The 23,268-nt window shown below is 45.6% G+C and overlaps 1 protein-coding gene across 1 annotated transcript in view; it reads left to right on the plus strand.

Moving 5' to 3' along the window:
- Positions 1–23,268, plus strand: part of LOC147629698 (ABC transporter B family member 19-like) — a 91,242-nt gene that overhangs the window by 11,173 nt on the left and 56,801 nt on the right. Inside the window, exons 3-4 of the mRNA XM_086811239.1 lie at positions 6,853–7,028; positions 7,154–7,354. Coding sequence (XP_086667365.1) covers positions 6,853–7,028; positions 7,154–7,354 — 377 coding nt within the window. The remainder of the gene's footprint in view (positions 1–6,852; positions 7,029–7,153; positions 7,355–23,268) is intronic.

The following is a 23,268-nucleotide window of genomic DNA, read 5'->3' on the forward strand; positions in this document are numbered from 1 at the left end:
AATTGGTGGTTCTCATTCCCCTTGAAGAATTGGATCAAACCCTTCTAGGATATGTTGGAGCAATGTGTTGGGAAGCTAATGCAAGTTGAATCATTGCATTTGGACAAGATTTGAAGGATTTAGAGCATAATCTTGACTGGTTACTGGCGAGAATTTACTGGCGAGAAAAAAACCAGAAAATTTTTTGTGAAGGAGTTTCATTTGATTTCAACTTTGATCGAGTGTACATTGTTGGTGAACCATTGTGGGATGTTAATGCACACAATTTGCAAGCATTTGATGTGATTTGAAGAGATTTGGAGCATTACAGGTACTTCGTACATTGTGATCGAAAGGGTACATCTACTCTATTTTTTTGCAACAATGGGAGATGGTCCGATACAGATTGTTGGAGAGAAGCTTGATCGCACTAACTTTCAAGTGTGGAAGTTTCGAATGAAGAGTTTTTTGAAAGGCAAAGGTTTATGGAGTCTTGTCTCGGAGGAAGATCCGGAGCCATACCTACCTCCTCAACCAAATAATGCTCAGTTACTGGTTCACAAGCAATGGGTAGAGCGGTCCTCGAAGGTGTTGCATTATTTTTCAATATGTGTAACAGATGCCTTGCTTATTCACATCCAAGATGCAGATACACCGAAAGAAGCATGGGGTATCTTGTGCAGAATGTATGAGACAGACACTGGTGCCAGGAAGATACAACTAAAGCAACAGATTCACAGTGTAACACGAAGGAATCGGAGTATACATGAGTATGTTCAGGAAATCAAGGGTTATGCTAAGGTTGGGAGGAATGCCAGACTTTAATGAGCTTGTGTCATTGCTCATTGTGGAAGAATTGAAGCTTGGCCTTGGTGGTATGAGTGTTACAGGTGGTGCATCCTCGTCAAGCAATGATGAACATGCAAGAAATCAAGCTTTTTACTCATCTAGAGGCTTTCGAGGCAGGGGGAGATTCGCATCACGTGGACGTGGTGGTAATGGTCGTGGATGGCAGGATAGGCCTCCACAGCAGAATTTTCAGCCTTCATATGGTGCTCGAGGTGGTCGTGGTTATGCACCTCAGCGAGGCAGAGGTAACCCCCGTGGACGAGGACGTTGGCAAGGCCAACAAAATTCTATGCAAGATGTGGAATGCCATTATTGTGGCAAATATGGTCATATGGCGAGAGATTGCTTTCGCAAACAGAATGATTTGAGAGGGGGAAGAGCACAACGTGGTGGTCATTATGGTGGAAACTATGCACAACATGGTGGCAACTATGCATCAAGTAGCAATGATGGAACTGCAAATCATTTGTTTGCCATGAAGCATGTTGTGGGTTCTATGACAACAAATGCTGAGAATGATGATACATGGTACATGGACTCAGGAGCATCAAACCATATGACATGTCATGGAGAATGGTTTGAGCACATGAAGCCAATGGATGTGAAGGGCTATGTGGAAACAGGTGATGATACCCAGCATGTCATTACACATGTTGGAAGTGTACCATTGGTCATGCATAATGGTCAGACAAAGTCTATGTCAGATGTGCTGTATGTGCCTTCGATCACTAAAAGCTTGGCCTCAGTTGGTCAAATGGTAGAACAGGGATTACAGGTTAGATTCAATGAGCATGGATGCTTCGTTGAAGACTTTAAACATGGATGTAGAGTGATTGCTAAAGGCAAGAAAGAAGGAAGACTGTTTAAGCTGGATGCTGGAATTCCTGAGCTAAAATCAGCCATGTTCTCAAAGAGCAGGAATGTGGTACAGGATATTGACATGTGGCACAAGAGGATTGGTCATGTCAATATACAGAGATTAAAGAACATGCAAACAAGGGGCATTGTCAGTGGATTGCCTCGATTCAAATATGATGGTCATATGCATGTTTGTGAAGCCTGTCAGTTTGGAAAGCAGGCAAGGTTGAGGTTTCCTAGAGAAGGAAACATGAGTAATAGACCACTTGAAATAGTTCACAGTGATGTATGGGGCCCAGCACAAAACCCATCTATCAAAGGCAGTTTATACTATGTTACATTCATTGATGACTTTAGCAGGATGACATGGATATACTTTCTCAGGGAGAAGAGTGAAGTATTGGAAAAATTCATGGATTTCAAAGCTTTTGCAGAAAAGCAGTATGGCTGTTGGATTAAATGTCTGAGGACAGATGGAGGTGGTGAATACACCTCAAAGGCCTTTGAGCATTTCTTGAGGAAGCATGGGATAAGGAGACAGTTGACATGCAGGTATACACCTCAGCAGAATGGTGTGGCTGAGAGAAAGAATCGTGTCATATGTGAAGTGGCAAGGGCAATGCTCAATGAAAAGAGCATGCCAGATTACTATTGGGCAGAAGCATGTGCTACTGCAGTGTATATCCTGAACAAATCACCTACAGCAGCCATTCATGGAAGCACGCCTGAGATGCGGCTCACAGGTTATAGGCCAGACATTGGACATCTTAAAGTCTTTGGATGTGTAGCTTATGTTCATGTGCCTGATGAAAGAAGACGGAAGTTGGATCCTAAAGCAGAGAAATGTGTCTTTGTTGGATATGCACAGGATCGCAAAGCTTACAAATGCTATAACCCTCAAACTAGACAAGTAGTCATCTCACGGGATGTTGTATTCGATGAGCTTGCTAGTTGGTATAAAGCCAAAGATGAGGGAGTCATTGACACACTTGAGGCGAATGTGCCTGTGAACTTGCCATCACAAGCAAGTTCTAGTTCTACTACTATGTCTGGGCCAGCAGAAGCTGAGAGTAGTAGCAGTGTACGTCCATGGTCAGGACGTCTGAGACATGAGAGTGTGAGCACTGGGAGTAGTGCTATGGATAAAGGCAAGAAGAAAGTCGAAGGAATTGGGATCACAGGTTATGAGTCCTCTAGTTCTGAGAGTTTGGATGAGGAGCTCGGGATACCTGTTGTACGCACACCTGGTGTTAGGCAGGACAGATATGTGCCACCACATGCTCGTGTTACAGGTGTACAGAGTGACCCGCATGCATTGCGGAGATCCCAGAGAGTCAGATATCCAGTGGAAAGATTGACATATAGAGATTTTGCTATGCATTATGCATACATGACATCTATGGTAAAGCATGTGGAACCTACATGCTATACAGAGGCTATTGGAGAGCATGTATGGCAGAAAGCAATGGATGTGGAGATGGACGCATTGGTCCATAATGATACATGGGACTTGGTTGCTCTACCAAAGGATAAGAATGTTATTGGATGTAAATGGGTTTACAAAGTGAAGTGCAAATCTGATGGGTCTATTGAGAGACATAAGGCAAGATTGGTAGCAAAGGGTTATGCACAGACCCAAGGATTGGATTATGATGAGACGTTTAGCCCAGTGGCTAAGATGGGCACAGTGAGAGCAGTCATTGCTATGGCTGCAGCTAATGGCTGGGAAATGCATCAGATGGATGTTAAGAATGCATTTCTGAATGGAGATCTACAAGAGGAAGTATACATGGCACAGCCAGAAGGGTATGTACACCCTAGATATCCCACTCACGTATGCAGGTTGAAAAAGGCATTGTATGGTCTGAAGCAAGCACCACGTGCTTGGAGTGATAAGATGAGCAGATATCTTATCTCACTTGGTTTTCAGACTTCTACAGCAGATTCTTCACTGTATGTGAAGAAGACACAGCATGGGATTGTTTTACTAGTCATCTATGTGGATGACTTGATTATTACAGGTGATCATAGTGCAGATGTGATGCATGTCAAGAAAGCTTTAAGTGGGAAATTTGACATGAAAGATCTTGGTGAGTTGAGATATTTCCTTGGCATTGAAGTGGTGAAAGATCATGCAGGTACTTGGTTAGTACAGCGCCAATATGCATTGGATATGTTGGCAAAGTATGGCATGACAGGGTGTAAGCCTATGAGTACACCATTGGAGCAAAATGTGAAGTTGCGGGCTGATTATGGCGAGGAATTGGATGATCCTTCTATGTACAGGAAGATGGTTGGTAGTCTCATATACATGACTATCACACGCCCAGATTTGAGTTATGCAGTGGGGCTAGTGAGCCAGTTTATGCAGAGCCCCAGGAAACCACATTTGGATGCAGTGAGACGCATTATGAGATATGTGAAAACCACAGCACATTATGGTTTATTCTATGAGAGTGGTAAAAGCTTGGACATACATGGCTACACAGATGCTGATTGGGCAGGTAGCGCATATGACAGGAGGTCTACTAGTGGATATGCTTTTACACTTGGCAGTGCTGTGGTGAGTTGGAGTAGCAAAAAGCAACCTACAGTTGCTTTATCCAGTACAGAGGCTGAGTACAGAGGTGCAGCCATTGCTACTTGTGAGGCTATATGGTTAAAGAGTCTCTTGGCAGATTTATGTGAGCCTCTTGATGGCAAAGTTGTCATACATTGTGACAACATGAGCAGTATGCAGTTGGCAAAGAATCCAGTATTTCATGCGAGGACCAAACACATAGAGGTCCATTATCACTTTGTCAGAGAAAAGGTGCTGGATGGTACAGTTGATCTTCACTATGTGAAGACTGATGAGCAAGTGGCTGATATCTTCACGAAGCCACTTAGCAGGGAGAAGTTTGAGTACTTCCGGACTATGTTGGGAGTACATGGGATGAGCTTGAGGGGGAGTGTTGAGAGTGTTGATATCCCAAGCTCATCTACATCTTCATCGGCAGTACATCATGAGCTTGAGAGGGGCTGTTGAGATTCAAGCTCGATGTCAGTGTGAGCCAGCTATGCTATGTGCTGGCAGATTAGGTAGGAACATGTGTGAGACATAAATGACCGCGTGTCCAGCTGGTCATAGTGTGTGTGGACATTACATTAGGTTTACTTTGTAGTGTGGACATAACACTATGTTGTGTTCTCCTTTGTGTGGGTGAGAGAGATGGTGACTATGGCTTCTCTCCTTCTTTATGGTTGATGGCTATGGATTAGGGTTTGCTTCTCTTGTGTGTGTTACATCCTGCTTCTGTTTTTTATCATCTTGGAGGGTATCCAATTCGGTTGCCTGGACCCGTAAAGAGACCAGCTGCCGATTCTGCTACTCCACCAGATTGCGTAATACCACCACCTTCTCGGTGCTTTGGGAAGATGAGGAGCGGAGGTGGTTGAGCTCGGACTTTGCTTTGTGGAACTGCTGTTCCAATGTGGAGACTTGAGGCTGAAGACCTTGGATGGTATCTACAGCCTAGCGAGTGCGATCTCTCTAGTGACGGCGATCATGGAGAGCTCAAAAATGTAGTCGGTGAGGTAGGCGGAGTAGATACGGAGATTGGTCAAGAGGTTGTCTAGACCCCAAACTATACGACAAGCTCGAAGTATGAGAAAAACATACAACAGTCACAGCTATAAGCCGGAAAAGAATAGAATCACCCCAATATGTAAGGTGATTTCAACCACTGAGGAGCATCATGATGCCATGTAAGATCTGTACTGCTGTGGAGATCTCCCACCAAGATATCTGGAGCAGTGTAGGAAAATGGGGAATTAGGAAGCTCTATGCGCTCAGTGTCCTCCTCCCGATCAACACGGAAAATCACCTCATGTGGGGAACCCAGAGTAGGGGCACGCAATGATGGCCCTTTTGGCACGAAGGCATATTGCCATTGCATCTTGTAGGCGGTGCTCCCATCCTACAAAGACTGTGCCTCACCTTCTTTGGTATTGCTGTCACTCTCGGGATTTTCTTGATGATTTGTTTGGACATCTCTGGTCTCGTTTTCTGGGGAGGCGTTTCGGACGAATGTTCTGGCTTTTTGGGTTGCCTTTCTCCTTCGCTACCAGATTATATAGACTTCCTTGATTGGACTAGATTCTGGGCATTGTGGACTATCTATCATGCTCGGAATCAGTTTCTCTTCTTTGGCGATTATGTTCGGCTCTTTGCTTACTTCCAGAGAGCCCTTTTACAATCCTTCCAAGATTCTCAGGAAATCGGAGGCCTTTCCTTCCAGCAACTAGAAGTGTTTTCCCACTGTTTTTGAACTGAGTAGTAGCTGCCCCACTTTGGGACAGCTATGAATGTATATTTGTTTTCCCTAATGAGATAGTGGTTTCACTAAAAAAGGGTGTGGATAAAGGCATAGCCAAAATTTTCCAATTCCCTCTCATGGACCTCGGACATTGACTGGGCATTTAAAAAATTAAAATCAGGAGTATGTCTGGAGAGGCTTTACTTGGATTCCTAGCGAAGCTACTACCAAATATATATTGGGGTTGTTGTCAAGGGGATTGTGAACATCAACTTACACAGCCGTTTTGGCCCATTAGATTATGAACAAAAGATCTCATTTTATTTGATTAAAACTTCCTCCCAAAAAAAAAGCACCTACCCAAAAGAAAAAGAAAAGTTTTCCTTCTGATTCTACAGCCACCATATTTAATTGTCAAAGGCCGGCCCTTTCTATCATATAATGTTCTCTAGCCAGAGGCAGGAGTTTGAAATCTGACTTCATATATAATATATGACTCTCCCAAGTATTGGAGAATGCACAGGCAGAAACATAAACTGAACAAGAGAGAGAGTAGAAATGAAATGAATGAAATGTTATATTAACGTCTTCAGTAGAGAGAGCTTGTGGACAAGGTCACCTTTTATAATAACAAACAGATTTACAATGGCAATAGCCAGCAAGAGATGTTTAACAATGTGCACGGGATTGGATGACTGAAGTGAGCAATGAGGAGCTGCCTTATATAGTAGAGAAATGACCTGGCCGACTGCCTCTAGAACAGGCGGCTCACGACTCACTACACAAGGAAAAATACATAAATGCCCATAAAATAGGCTTTGCCCAAATACACTGAGATGCACTAATTCTAACAGTATATACATTGCAGAGTCAACATGTTGGATGTACACTGGGGAGCGTCAAGTCTTCAAGTTAAGGTCCAAGTTTCTCAATGCAGTTTTACAGCAGGATGTCGGGTTTTTTGAGACACAGTCAAAAATGTCTGAAATTATCGGAAATATTTCTGGGGACATCTCTGTAATCCATGATGTTATCAGCTTTAAGGTACTTCCTGCTCCAACCATAAGGGTCAGAGTTTACATCACCTTTGTTTTGTTTAATAATGATCAAGAAGCAGCCCATGATTTCTAGAGCCTATATGCCTTATTAAGGTTTATGCTTGGTGGCAGATGGGAAAATTTTTGAGGTTCATTACGACATTCGTTGCCGGGATATGTGTGGGCCTGTTTTATTGCTGGCAGTTGGCTTTGCTCACCATGGCAACTGTACCCATCACCATGGTATTGGCTGGCATATACAACAAGGCTGGTGTAAAACTTGCAGTTAAGATTCAAGATGCCACAGCCCGGTCCTCAAACATTCTTGAAGAGGTAGCTCAAATATACCCTCTTGAAAGCTAGCTCTAAAATATATATAAATATATATTTTTCAAGGAAGAGACCTCTAGCTCTAAAATATATTCACATTGCAGCACATTGAAAATTTGATTACTTTCTGTGGGCCAGTAACTATGGCACCATGCTGCTCAGGAGAGCTGACTTTTGAATCCAACACCTAAATAACCTATTTAACTCAACCAAAAAAATGGTCGCTTTCTCCTCAAACCTTTTGCTTTTTGCAGTAAGTGCGGGATTTGAAATAAAAAGAGGGGCGCCCAAGTGGTAGCACCTTGGACCGCCAGCACATAGGTCCAAGGTTCGAACCTTGGTACTTACATAAAATTACTCTCTCAAAAAAGAAAGGAAGAGGGTCAAGAGCATGTGTTGACAGTCCTGTGAAGATACTTTAGATACTGATTTCAAAATGCAAGAAAGTGAATATGTTTTAGATGTCCTTCCTCATGGTGTCCTTGGGCTGCTGGTTTCTGTGTATTTGTTTTGGGATACTCATTGGAGTGTCCATGATTGGTGATTCTCAAAAGCTTGTGGAGCTAGGATAAGGCAATATACTGACCTCAAGATTGATCCACCATAAGCCGCAAGCTCACTCAGAGAGTTTTTCTGTACATATGAAGATTGGCTGTTCCTAAAAGAGTCCACTTTTGAGGGCTGGATCTGGTGCTTGTTTGGGCTGAAGAGGGGACGTCTATTTATAAGTGGTAGGCCTACTGGATATGCGTTACTTGCTATAGTTGCATTTGCATTTGTTTTCTTTTGGTATGGATCCTATTGCCACACGTTCTCAGGCTTCACATGGCCTCAGTGAGGACATGCAAGTATGTTGTTTGCGGGGACTTATCTTGTATTATGCTATCAACATCACTCCATCTTCCACTGTCTAATGCACAATTGGGTTGAATCTGATTTACATGGGGTGTTTGTTGTTTTTAGGGGGGGCGGGGGTGTGTATGGTAATGGCAACAGCCTATGATTTAGGGGCCAGTTGAGCATACTACGTCTCACTTTTTTAGGTGATGGGTGGCCAAGTATTTTTTCTTTCTATTGAATTACCATAGCATAGAGTGGCAATAGCTGGTTATAGTTCAGTTCTATTTGGTGTGATATTTGTGCATATAAGGACAAAAACTAACTTTTTGTAACTTTTATGCTACCTAGTCTCTTGTTCCATCCTTTGCAGCTAATAGAAGTCTCTCTGGGTAGTCAAAAGTGGTCGATTAGATGCAGCGCCATGCTTCCTCTTGGTTCCTAAATGGGAGATACCATTGGGATGATTACCATATTACTAGAGCTTTGGAGGCGGCTGAATTTTGGCAGAAGCCTAAACAGACTTCTTTTGGCCTGATACTTCATCGTGGATTCCTTGTCAACCAATGGAGATCAGTTATAGGCGTAGGCCTCTATTACCTCAGATGCACTGCAGCATTAGAGACAATTTTAACATTTTGGTTGGGGATGATAGAGGCCTAGAAAGTAGGCAGACAATGACGTCTCGTTTGTCTCAGATCCATATTAAATATTCTATTATGGGTGCAATCGGAATGACTATGGCATGTATGCTATGATTTATACTAAACGTTTTATCATAATTCATGTGGGCAATTCAAATGACTATGCCATGTATGCTATTGGTGAAAAGGTCCATGTCACTACCTTTTCACATATTTCTGATTCTCCCATCAGAATAGTAGACTCAGCTTTGGCAAAGATAATTGAAGGGAGTTTGGTATCTTGGCACAGAGGCCATTGAGGGCACTCAGACATATCATGTGCTCCATCTGGTCTGATGTAAACCACACCCTCTCTATTATTTGGAATAGCGATTTTGGGCAGGTTCAGGGAAAATGTCAGGAGGACTCTCTTGGGTGAATTAACACACCATGCCCCCCCTTCTTCCTCGCTTGTGTGTGTGTGTCCCACCCCGTCATGAAAACAATGCGCTTTGGTTGCGCAGATCTGGATGGTCCCTGTATACGAGCCCATGTGGTCAAAAGAGTGTGAATAATATATCCCCATAAAGTACAAATGCACTGAGTGTCGTATATCTGAATGCCCTCTATAGCCTCTGTGCATCTGGCCCTTTAAATCTTCCAAGTTGTGATACTGGCAATGATCTCTTTTCCAAGTAGTGCAGAGGTGGTCTATACTGTGTATGAGGAATATCCAATAGAATGAGACGTTGGGCCACACCTCTGGATATCATTATGGTGGTGTCCAAATCTCCGCCCTCAAAAAATATGTGGACCAGACTAAGTGAGCCAAGAAATAGCACCCCAAGTAACATAGATGGTATCACTCCTCAATCTGCTCCTTTTGCCCCCCTCCACAGCCCCCAGACTGTGTGCCGCCCTCCCCTCCCCTTGCGCTGCCCATCAGTGCCTCTTGCGTGCTTTTCTTCTCGCCAACCCTTCCTCTTCAGTGGCCCCTTTTTCCTCAGCTCTGGTGCTTCACTTCTGGGTTGTTCTTCATCAGCAAGCGTAGGTGCCTCTGGTCTTTGCCTTCCCGGAGGATTCCATGGCAACTGCTCCCTCAACCCAACTGAGGCCGCTGTCCCTTGCCTTTTTTCAAAGGTGGACCTCTAGCTTTTAGCTTTGACAGGTTCCTCCCTTGTGGCCTCTTCTTTGGTTTGCAAGATCGTAGGGAGCCATCCCATGCACGGACATATCCGAGATTTGATCTAGATAGCCTTATTGGCTATCCCAGAAAAATAACTGGCATTCATTTTCTTGGGTTTGGCTACTCTCAGGTGGAGCTTGATTCACCCGCACGGCTGATCGTGTGATGCAACAGATTTCTGTCACGCAATATGCAACGCTCAGGCGTTCTTCGTGAGATGGCACCATGGCTTGGACCCTGTGTCTGACCCCTTGGCAGGTGTACCCGGCCTCCCGTGACGATCTGCTTCCCTTGCCTCCGAAAGGAGTATCGCCCTCTGATTTGATCGATTGGACAGTTGATAGGGCAGGTTCTGGAGTGTCGGAAGGCTTCAGTGGTGGTGGCCAGGATAGCGGGCATCGCGTCCATCATAGTTTGCATTGCTTCCTCAGAGGATCTCCCGCAGGTCATTGCGCTCCCCAGCCTCTAGGGCGACCTGATTCTACAGTATGCCGGGGAGCCTTTGCTTCTCCAGATCATACCAGAGGATATAGGGACTGAACCTCTCGTGCATCGACAGATTTTATGTGGATGAGTGGGTGTGCAACAAGGGTGGTTTGATTGGTATCCTCGTAGGCACCACATTATTAGACCACTTGCCAGTTGTCCTTCTTTTGGAGGACACATGGAGACTAGAGCATCAGCAGAGCGTTCACATTCCTGATTACTTGGTCCAGGACCCAGAGATTGTCAGAAGAGTCAAGAAGATTTGGGAGTCCCTTGCTTTTAGACCGGAAGAGAGGCGGCCACAACGCTCGACTATGGACTGCAAGAGATCAACACACTTTTACAGAGCGTAGTGCAGGACTGACTCACCATGTTCAGAGAGCAGGAGAGGAGTCTCCACATTCTCTCTTCCAGCAGCTATAGGAGCAGACTCCTCACAACCCGTGGGTGGAGTCTGAGTTGGAGGCCACCTGTGGAGATCCGATCGATCGAGAAGAGGAGGGTGCAATATCGGTACCATGCATGATACTAGGGCTTCCTTTTGGACTCAGGCAGGGGACAGGGTCACCCGTGATTTCTTTGAGACAAGTCCTCACCATCACAAAGACAGAATTTGGACGTTGAGGGGCTCAGACGGTACCATTGAGGCACATCCCCCCTAGGTTTGGGCCATAGCAACAGGTTTCTTCAGAGATCTCCTTTCAGCAGATGCCCTCATCCTGTAGGTGGAGGCGGCGAGGGAGAGAGTTTGGCAGCATACACGGGAGGTGGTGCCCCCTGCCCTCCAGGCGTTCTCTCTCATGGAGCTGTGGGATTCACTTCGTGCCCTTTCGTGGGGCATGTGTCTAGGCGAGGATGGCTTACTGGTCTCTCTTTTCCCGCACCACTCGGATATCATGGAAGGCGGTTTCATGGCCACCTTCAATGAGATCATGGCCTCAGGATACATGCTGAGGACCTGATTCAGTTGATTCCAAAGGAGGGTGGTGACCGTTTGGAGATTCATCAGTGGCGCCCCATCACCCTCTTAGGAAATGCTTGCAAAATCCTCACCAAATCCATCAGCCGACACCTGCAGCCTCATCTCCTTGACCTGATTCATGGCACCCAAACTGGCTTCATCCAGGAGAGGAGCATCTTGGATAATATCTTCACCTTCTGGAGGTGACAGCTTTAGCCAAACTTCATAGGGAGGACATGGCAGTTTTACTTCTAGACTTTGAGAAGGCCTAAGTCAATTGGGCTTTCTTGGAGGGAACCATGTGTAGGATGAGCTTTGCGGTGGAATGGATCAGAGGTGTCTCCGCCCTTTAGCCAGGTCCTCATCCTGGGGGCAATGGGGGATAGGTTTCCGATTTCGAGATGGGCTTTCTTGGAGGGAACCGTGCTTAGGATGGGCTTTCCGGTGGAATGGATCAGGGGTGTCTCCGCCCTTTATTTGACAACTCATAGCCAGATCTCCTCATCCAGGGGGCCAAGGGGAATAGGTTTCCAATTTCCAGATCAGTCAGACAGGGATGCCCCCTTGCCCTTTCCTCTTCCTCTTTGTTGAGGCGATGAGTAATTTTCTCTCTACATGACATTGATGACCCACTTGGGTGATAGATTCCGCACTTATACCATTGGCATGGTCGGTGAGATTAAGGTTGATATACCGTGTGGATCACAAGCTGTGTGACAGCCATAGTTGGATTACTATAGCCACCATGGAGTGTTATAGTATTACAGTGTTGCAATGTCACAATGTTGCGATGTTACAGTGGAGAGTCCAAGATTCTCCAAGTGGAATGTCTAGTGGACACTCCAGCATGTAGATTCCAGGGCACACCACTCCAAGGCGTTTAAGGCACCGCACCCCGAGAAATGAGATGTGCACCATGCATCTGGCACCTTCCAAAGATAGGAGATGCTCACCAATGATTACCGACAGCATCTTTGTGACTCCAGATTTATAAGGCATTCTCCCCATTCAAAGGGGATATAGGCTATCCTGTAGTTCCACCTTGTCCATTTGCAAGGCTACTCTGTGCTACTCCGTGCTATCCCACTCTACTTGAGTTTTGTGTTCATTGTGTCACTCCGTCCTAAGCAGAGTGTGTTATCCCTCACTGCGACCACTGCTGACTGTGCATGGTGCAGTGAGTGGTGATTGTAACTACTGGTTCGTAGTAATACAAGTGGAGTACATTATTCTTGTGCACTGTTCCTTGCTTTTCCAGTTTAATTAAGTATTTCTGAAGTGTGTTATGCCATCATTCCTTTCCTACTGTTCTATTCCATGACTCCCGTGGACATACTATCCAAGAGTGAACCACGATATCCTCGTAGTGTAACTGGGCAACCTGACCTATTACAGGTACACTAAAAATGGGACAATCAGTGGGAGTTCGCAGTGGGAGTTCCTAGCTTTCTTTCTGTGAGTATACATTATGTGTTTTCGTAGCTTTCCTTCTGTATGCCCAATACTCTTCTCGTGTCAATCAGGTCAGTCTAATCTGAAGCCCTCTCTCTCCCCGTTATTGTAGTCGTAGTAGGTTAATGAACTTTGTACCACCCCGAAATTCTCCTCCACCCCTTCCCATGGCACATGCACATCTAGCAAATCCTACTGGCAACAATCAGGGTGGAAATTCCCTTGCTCCAGAACCATTGACCACCGTGCTGGACCAGGTCAATGTCAAGCTTCCCACTTTCAGAGGTTCTGGCATGGAAGACGTGGATGACCATGTTCGACGCTTCCTGGCCATGTGTAGGAGCTGGAGATAGGACCGAGAGGATGCTTATGTGGTACTCTTTCCCTCCATGTTGGAAGGCTCTGTTGACAAATGGTTCAGCCAGCTCAATGTGGATCACTTTGCAGATTGGCCCACCATGAGGGACACCTTTCTTAGGACGTTCTGGCCGGGCAACTACGAAGAACTCATTCTACAAGAACTGGGGAAGCTGCAACTCTTGCCTGGGAAAAGTGTTGGTGGCCCGCCTGCCAGCATACCCAAGAGACTTCATGGTGCGTTAGTGGGTGATGCAGGCTTTGCCTAGGACAACCCAACAGAAGATTTGGGAAAGTACACCAGTCACACAACCTTGCAGGAGTTCCAGGAGCTGAACTCCCAACTGGAAATGCACGTACCATGTTTGAACGTGATATGGGTTCCCCAACTCTTACCATTCTACCCCCGGACGACCTAGTAGCTTAGCTTAAGCTTGAGCTGGAGGCGCTGAAGCTGAGTCAGAAGTCTCAGAAGGAAGAAAGCACTTTGGCACAACTTAAGAAGGAGATTGAGGATCTCAAGTCTCGGCAAGAGTCTAGGGAAGATCACTGGTGTGCACTGTGTTAGTGTCTTGGGCATGCAGAAATACTTCTCCTTCTGTGAGAAGAATGGGCACGAGGATAAGGATTGTTATTATCTTAAGCGATTCTGCCAACTGCACCAGCAACAACAGCTCCCTACCTTGAACTCTCCTGCCACCCCCACTAGTCATTATACTACCCCTTATGGTGCATCCCCCTCCACCTACTCTCTACAACCCCCTCTCATTCCCACTCCTCCGGCAACCCCTGTCACTATGGCAGCTACTCCTACTCGGAACCATCCCACTCGCCCCCCTCTACCCCGCAATCGCCCAACCATGTGCTATAGGTGTGGGGAGTATGGACACTTCCAGAGCTGGTGTCCCTTGCCAGAATGCTCATCTCCATGTAAGTTTTTTCCAGAGGTGAAATATTGCTATACCAGGGACAGTCCAAGACAGAAAGCACCTCTGCTGCACCACCCCCATTGGATTTCACATTTCCTGACTCTTACTTGATTTCAGTGGGTGAGCCTAAGGCTGTTCCCTCCACTTCCCAACCCCCATCCGACATCCTCCCATGTTGTATCTGCTGGTTGTCCCAAGGAGAGTTTAGAGGAGGTTCACCCCACTATTGTAGCAATCACTCGGGCTCAAAGCAAGGCTTTGGGGCCACCAGAACGTGCCTCCACCAACAGCCAGGATGCCAAGCACTCTTCCCCACTTCCTCGTAATGTTATAGATCATGCGTTCCTACAAGCTGTGCAGGATTTCTAGACTGCTCCACTCATGCTAGTGGAACCCTCCAAGGATAGGCACTCACCCCTCTCCATGGTCCCCCTCCTCGACTAATCCAAAGCAGAAGTCTCCTTGTATGACCTAATCCACTCAAGTCTAGGTATGCGCCAACAACTCAGCACTTTGCTCCAGCTGGACAATACAGAGTTTTCTAGTGGTGGGAGACTCGTGGAGAATCGTCACCTCACAGTTTAGATCAATGGAATATCTCTCTCTGGTGCCATCATTGACGCAGGATCTGAACTCAATTTGATGCCCGAATTCACCTTGGAAGCCGTGGGCCTTAAAATCACTAGACCTGCCAACTTCTCAATCAGAATGTCCGATCAGTAGGATGTTTTCCCCGTGGGCATTGTGGAGCATGTCAGAGTAGATGTGCAAGGCACTAGGTTCTTTCTAGATTTCGTGGTGATCAGGCTAAAGAAATTCGGGGTGCTTACTCCCTTTTGATCGGACATCTGTGGCTGAGGCAAGCTGGAGTGTTGCATGACTGGAAAGGAGACAAGCTGTGGCTTCCCCAATCAATCGGCCGCCTTGAACTCCAATTGGAGGATAGTGTGGACCAAGGCGTCCAGGGTGCTAGCATAGCAGCCATTCCAACCCTCAGGGGAACACCTGATTCCATCCAAGAAGAGGAGATTATCCTTCACAGTGAAGATTTTGAGCTTTTGGATTGGTTGGAAGCCACCCACAGCTTAACTTGCAATATGGTGGAGATCACAGAGGTTATTCCTAAGAAGCTTGAGGAACACTTTGAGGTGATCATCTTGGGTGGACCAGTCACCAACTGGCTCAGGGGCAAGAGGACCTCCATTCCTTCTGATGACAAGAGCCCTAGAAGCATGATCTGGAATAGAGGGGAGCCAGTGGAGTATGTTACATCATATGTATACTTGGGGATTACTTTCACAGGGCCAATTTTCTCCATGAGGGGAGCAGCTGAAGACCTGACACGAGGATACACAGCCCTGGGATCTTTAGAGAGGACGTGCTCACAGGTACAGTTCCAGGAGCCGAGGATGAAGCTGTGGCTTTTCGACACGTTGGTCACTCCCACACTACTATATGGTAGGTCATTTTGACCTTCTGTAGTCGTTTAATACAGCAGATGTGAGAGTCCTTCTCGCCCCATGCCCCATGTATGATGTACTACATCCCACCGTCGCAACTGGGTGGAATTAGTAGTATACCAGTTACCATGATTGTACATCTATAGCATGCTAGACAGTGACTGCATAGTGAGCTGCACATGACTAGGATTAGCTTTTCATTTTCATTTCAGTTTTTCTTTCTAGGACACTTAGGAAATGGACTTGTTGTATACAGATTTGTCTCACAGGCCAATTTGGCCTTCCACCAGGATCCCGACCACAGCATCCTCACCATCGCCAGATCAGAGCCATTATTGCCCGGCATCGGAGGCCCTACCTCGCTTCTACGACCTCTCCATTCTAGACAGCCCCATGGCAGCACTTTAACTGATCAGCATACATGGATCTACTTGATATACATTTTCCAGTATTTTCTACTAAGTACATAGTTACAAGAAACGTTTCGAGGTTTTTTTCGTTTCAAGGTTTTTGGGGTTTTGTATTGAAAGGTTTCGTCCCTTGGCTAAGAAACCACACGGTTTCGAAAAATCTATAATTTCATAATCTATAAATACTTAAAGAACTTGCAGTAGCCATCTAAAAACATAGTGTAATGATGAAAAAATGGTCTCTTCTCACACATCTCGGGGAATATAGAACTGAATCTTTGGGGGTATCTATGAGGATCCCAACCAAGTAGTGTGGTTGTGTAGGCGAAGGAGGTCCGACCGAATCAGGTTTTCAATACCTTGATGGGTGAGAGGGAGTAGGGATGTATCCAAGCGAGAGAGAGAGAGAGAAAAAAGAAGTAAGAAAGAAAGATCTCTTAATGTCTACAAAAGACGTTAATAGATCTATTAATGTCTACAAAAGACCCAAAGGGCCTATGAGACCATGAATATACAGTGCCATAGAAAAACCAAAAAAGAACGTGAAAACTGAAAACTGAAGCATGACTCTATAAGCCTCCTAGCAGGAGATGTGGCTATGGTGAGGGCATGTCATGTTGTTGGAGAATCTCATGGATCTGTCTGTGTGTGGTGCAGATCCTCGGTGCTCTACCTGTTAGCACGTGAGGGGGTGGGGGCTAGGGGGAGGGGGGGAGGGAGGGAGGGAGAGAGAGAGAGAGTAATGAACGTCTACGAAAGACCCAAAGGGTCTACTATGATCTCCACTCTCTTCATCCTCCTCTCCTAGATCACCTCTCCAAATTGGAGCCCCATACATCATAGCTGGCCTCACCAATGTGTCAAACAACCAACTCTTTGTGCTAGGTTCTTGAAAGCAGGCTTTAAAGCACTCTCTCTGGATGAGCAAGTGCGGCATATCCTCTTGCAAGGTGGGCCTAGGCAATTGTGCATGGTGAAGATAGGACACGTGAAGGTAATCCCCATACATACATATGAAGTAACTATCTCCATGGTCTCGCCTCTATATGAGAAAGAGTGTCTGCGTGCCACTTGGTACATGTCACAATCCTCCAGAGATTTATGCCATGTGGAAGGATTTCCTAGAGCATGATGGATTCACTCATGTAAGAGTTGGTGACTTTAATGAGTGATTAGAGTTGGTGACTCTAAGTCAGTAAGAAGAGTTGGTGACTTTGACTACTGTAGTTATGTATTTATACAAGGGTTGGTGACCCTCGTGTCTGCATAAACTCATGAAAGAGTTGGTGACTCTGTTCAGTGAGTATGTTAACTCATGGAAGGGTTGGTGATCCTGGTGAGTTAGTTGGGCTCATGCAAGGGCAATGGCTCTAGTGAGTACAGCATTTGGATCCATCATGGGTGGTGCCCATGGTCACGAGAGTTTTTGTGTACAAGATGGCATGTCGGGAGATTTAATCCAAATCATCGCATACAAGCATTTGCCTATGAAGTGCACTTGCATGTGTGACTTGTTTTGTTTGCCTGGACATTGCATGGTATTTTGCTTGTGAATGTCCACGGGGATCGGGGATGCTTGGACACCCTGTGGACGCGTGTGTGCACACCTATTTGGGACTAAGACGGTGAATTTTATGTGTTTTGCAGGTGGTAAGTGTGCACACTCAACCTTATTTAATTATTATTTCTTTGTTTACTAAAGTCTATGGTTGCAGGTTCACATTCATTAAAGTTTGGGCGGACAAACTTATAATTTATAAGAGAGTTCATATCGGGCTGGACCATTTTAATGAACCAGGACCAATTTTTAGGTTTGGGCACCCGTGCATGGACCAGAAACCCATGAGTTGCTAAAAGTGACCCTGGGGGCTATTTTTGCCAGACACGAGTTGCTTTTTTGGGTGCTTGGGGAGTGGAGCAAGGAAGGTCAGCCAAGAGAGATGGTCTAGTGCTTCGCTAGGGAACACAGGGCTTTTGAACAACAAGGAAGAGACCTGTGTGGCTGGCCGACTCCATCTACTGCTACCAGACAGTTGGCCGACTCATGAAACAGTGAATATGTGGCTGGTCGACTGTGGAAACATCAGCTACAGGGCTGGCTGTCAATGTTACCTCTTTTCTCTAGTGCTGGCTGGGTTGTATACAGGCTACAGGGGCTAGTCGAGTTGCATAATTGCTCCCTAAAGTTGGTCAACTTCCTCTACTGCTTCTTTTTTGGCTGGCTGTACGGAATCACAGAAAATCTCAGCCATACTTCATGGGTTTCCTTGAGATGGAACAGACACAGGTTGTGCCTGCTTCAACACAGCTTCATGGGATGCAAAACGATTGGTCTAAGTGCTGTTTTGGCCTGTTTGGAGCTGCTGAATTGCACAATCGTGTGGACAGCTGTGAAACTAAGGAACAGTTGGTGACTGTTAAGCCCAGGTTGGTGACCAAGGGCTTGGTTTCATTGGACAACAATTGGTGACTGCTTTGGCCTTGGTTGGTGACCGACGATTTGTTCTCTATTGGGCAGTTAGTGACTGCCTTGCTCTGGTTGGTGACTAAGAGCTTGTATTGCTTTGTTTTACACAGATTTGGATAAATCCAATGCCATCAGAGGAGTGGAACTCTTGGGCACCCGCATCTTGCACAAGAGATTACTCTGTTGGTAATAAAGATACCTCGGGGGGGCTGGCCCAACTTCATCCCTTAGTGCTATGTCATGTGCAAGATTATCATGTGGTTTCAGGATGTATATGTACATGATGTATGTGACAGATGTGTTGATTCATGCTTATGTTGAGATGTATGTTGAATGTATGCTGTGATTCGGGCCATTGGTTTTTTGTATTACACGTGCCCACATGTGACAATATCAACTATTGAAGAGCATGATCTTGGTTTTACCAAGATCACTATGAGATCTCTCTCCTCACAAAAAGTCTGTAGTGCATCCAGAAATCTTTTTAGCTCCTCCGCTGAATTTAAGATGAGGACTATGTTATTTGCATACAAGAGGATGGGGGCTTTTGTGTTGGCTAGCCGAGATCCTCTACCCCCCAATTCGGAGATAAAATCTCATCAATATAGAGTGTGGGAGAGAGTGGGCAACACTCTTTGATCCCAATGGTGCTACAAATCTCACCTAACATGCGCCTGGAGCCCAAATGCAGCCTGTCACTCACTCATAGAGGGCCAGCAACCCTCACATTATCTCGTGGAAAACGGAGCTTCTGTAGGAGAGTAGCACTAAATCAAAGGCCCTCCTAAAATCCACCAAATAATTGAAGATCCCTGTATTATGTGGAATAGAAAGAAAGAAAGAAAGAAATATACATTAAGCGTCTACTATAGACCCAATGGGCCTATGAGACCAAAGTGATACAATAATATCCATGGCATATCTCATCGGAATGGAAAATAAAACAGAAACAAAACATAAACATAGCTATCTGACTGAGGTGATACAAAATTGTCCATGGAAATCTCATCATGGAATACCAAGAGCATGAAACATGAAACATGAGAGGAGCATCATCCTCCAATAGACGGTATTCCACTCTCCAAAATATCAAGCATGGGGCTAATGAGTATGGCCGAGAGTTCTCCCTTAGCTGCTTGATGTGGAAAGGTAGCTCGATGGTGATGGAGCATGTCTTGGATCTGCTAGATCTACCACATTGGCTAACATCAAGTTTATGCTCTTGCAAGAAAAAAATGTCCATAGAACCTTTCGTGACTGTAGAGTGAAGCTGCTTCTTGATAAGTTGTTTCTGACGGCGCGGGACATACCAATTAGTATTTTATACTTATGGTAGGCCCAAGACTTTATATTTGTAGCTTGCTATATTTTTGTAAGAGCTTTTACACTCAAAAACTCAAAAGCACTTATGCTTTTTTTTTTGGAGTTATCTTTTTTTAAAAGCAAGCTTTTAATACATATAAATATGGGTGAGTAGTATAAGGGGCCACACTCATCCGAGGGAGATTCAACCCAATCGTGTTGATGGTGATCCCTTTTCTACTTTCTAGCTCTCTTGTTTATTTAATTTTGTTTATTAACGTTTATGCTTTTAATTTGGACAGACACCACCAAGCCCTTGTATGGTATTTGAGACAATCCTCATGAAGACAAGGACTGAAAGTTGCGACCAGATCTCGTGGTCGATGAAGGACCCCCTTTCAAGGTGGGAATGCATCTTGCATAAGTGAGGGAGGGGAAATTCTCCAAGGAAAATCTGAAGGTCCTTGATCTTGAAAGTACATCTGTTGTAAGTAGTGTCGGCCAGGGATGACAAAGCGGATGCTGTGAAGTCCTCCATGAGGGGTATCCCATGCACGAGACCACAAGAAAGAGATGAAGACGCAGGGAAGGAGGAGCTATCGGGCATAGGAGGGGCTATAAGGCGAAGCAAGGCGACAAGAAAGGGACGATAAGAAAGAGGAGAGCCGAGGGTGGGGGAGCATGGAGGACAGCTGGGGTGGGGGTTGTGTGGGGGGGATGCAACAAGGAGAGGAAGGAGATGGCAAGGCAGCATCAGGAGACGACGGAGTAGCAAGGCACATAGCGGGAACGGGCAAATGATGGCAGGGAGATAGGCTTGTGAGGGCGGGCGGAAACACGAAGGAAGAGCCTTCTGGCGGGGGGAAGGAAGCACGAAGGCGGAGTAGAGAAGGGTGCAGGTGCGCAACAAAAAATAGGGCGAAGGGGGGGGGAGGTTACATTGTCAGTTCCATGAGGGATTTAGCCCACTTTCTAGTATCGTTTTCTTCTTGGACCAAGGTTGCCTAGGGTTCTTCCTGCTCAATCTTCGCAAACACAAGGACACTTTCTTGAGTGAGCTTTGGCCCCATCCACCCCGACCCCTCCCTTGCCAGCTAACCACCAGCTTCTTTGAGACCCAAGAGGAGGACACCAATACAATGGATCCCATGGACCCACATTGAGAGGAGTTACGTCGGACCAGGCCTCTACACTCCAGCATGTCCCACGCCCCCGGCCCCCCAGATGTTGGGCTGATCCATGTACAGAGAGCATAAGGCTCAAGACCAAAAGGATTACATCATGTCCATTGAATACATCATCATGGCTACTAAAATGAAAGAAAATGACAAAGCTAAAATGCTAAAGCTGAGATGCTAGGGCTGGTCCATGTACAAAGAGCTAAGGCTCGCATATCATCCTAAGATATCCCGCATGGGGCGTCACAACATGACACTGAGAGTGGTAAAGCTGAGCTGGTGTGAGGAAGTCCTATGATGGTGTAAGATGATGGCCTTGATCCTCCTATGGTGGCGCTATGAGGTGATGAGCAGCACAATCAGTCTTTACCTCTACAGCTAACCTCTGTCAGTCTCTCAACCCTTAAAAGCTTCCAAAGCATAAAACTCTTGTAGTATCATAATCTGCACAACTTGTAGGTAACAACACCAAAAGTATTTGAACTCGATTCCTCTGTGGAAGCACCAAAATATGGGAAGACCAAACAGAATGTGCCTCTATAGCATCTAAATCACTGAAAACATCCAACTCAAGGTACCCAGAAACCCTACAGCTATCCTCTGACTCTCTTCGAATGCAGTCGGACACCTAATCATCCTTAGCCTGAATCAGCTGACCCACCAGAATGTCCTCCTGGGTCAGATCTAACTCTAAACAACTCTGATCTTTAGTCCTATCACCTCAGCTGACCTCCTCTGATCTGCTGCTGCTGACCTTATCTCACGCCAGCTGACCCTCAGCTGACTGTTATTGACTCTTGTCTGATCCCAGCAGACTTTATTAGATTTTTAGGCAGCTTCTTGTCCTCTAAACTCCCAAATTTTCCTCCATGTCTAACAACCCTCAAATGCCTTACTCCAAAACCCTACTGATCATGTCAACTGACCTCCGTTGAATGCCTGTTGATCCCTATCTGATCCAGCCCTGAATCATCTACTGTCTGATTCAACTCTGATTTAGCTAACCTCATACCTTCTTATTTTTAACCTCTGACATATACAAACCTTTAAACAACCTAGATCCTACAAAGATTCAACACAACAGTTTCTTATCTGACCTCAGCTAACCTTCAGCTGATGAACCACTGTCTGAGTCTGACAGTCCTCTGGCTGTCAGACTTGACCTTATCTAGCTTCCTCTCACCCCAGAAAGACTATTTCTACCCTTCTACCTCCTCAACTGACTCATCCTGACATTCAGTTGACCTTTAGCTATCTATTGCTGACCCTTAGTTGACTTGGTCTTGACTCAGCAGACATCAAATCATTTTTCTCAACAAACTCAATCAAAACAACACAACCAAAACACCATAGCATAAGAAACTCATCTATCCACTCACAAAATGGTCAGACCCAAACACTCTATTTTTTGCATATATGCAATATCAAAACCAGTCTCAACAACCCTGAGACCCTGGGCTCAAACAAGAGAAAAAAACATAAAAAGTGAGAGAACGTCCACAGTTTTAAACCTCCTTGTTGAATTCTGCAGATCTTCTTCTTCAAACACAAACTCTATCTTCTTCCTCTTCAAACACCAATCGTAGTTGAGCAAAGTCTAGCACCAAGTTCCAATAGAGGTCCAGACGGAGATCCTAAGCTTGCCTCTTGCAATCTTCAAATGATCCTCTGACTCACTCACTCCCTCTACTCTGGCCCTATCCACACTTGCTCACACTGTTTTGACAGACTTCACTCTGAGTTCTTCTTCTCTCTGGTCTCTTGGTGACTGGCGGTATCGCGTCCTCTCTTCAAGGTCCCGCGCGATCTCCAGCCAAAAACCTCTCTTTATAAAACTAAAAAATACCTTTTCTACCTTCTTTCCTCAAAAAAGGGTTGCCGCCTGATTCCTTTGATCTCCCCATTCCTTTCACCCTTTTTTGTCGCCCGCGTTTTCTAGATCACTCTCCGCACCGATGGAGGAGGTATCAGGAGGTGTGTGGGCTGGGGTACTGATGCTGGTGCTGGTGCCGAAGAAATCTGTCAGGATCCTCTGTCTAGGTACATCATGGCTCGGTCTACATACCAATAGGGTCTCTCTGTGTCTCCTGAGCTCAAGTAGTAACAATCCCAAGCATCTCTGATCCTCAAACTCCATGACCTTGCGTAATGGCCCAAAACCCTCTTGGAGGAGGCAGTGAAATCTCCCACGGATCTCATAATATACTGTACATCAGCAAATGTAGTGCTACTCTGTCTCTGCCTCCTGGTAGCATAGCTGACAAATGCG

This window comes from Cibotium barometz, chromosome 17, assembly GCF_041138505.1.
Source record: "Cibotium barometz isolate CiBa-2024 chromosome 17, ASM4113850v1, whole genome shotgun sequence".
NCBI lineage: Eukaryota > Viridiplantae > Streptophyta > Polypodiopsida > Cyatheales > Cibotiaceae > Cibotium > Cibotium barometz.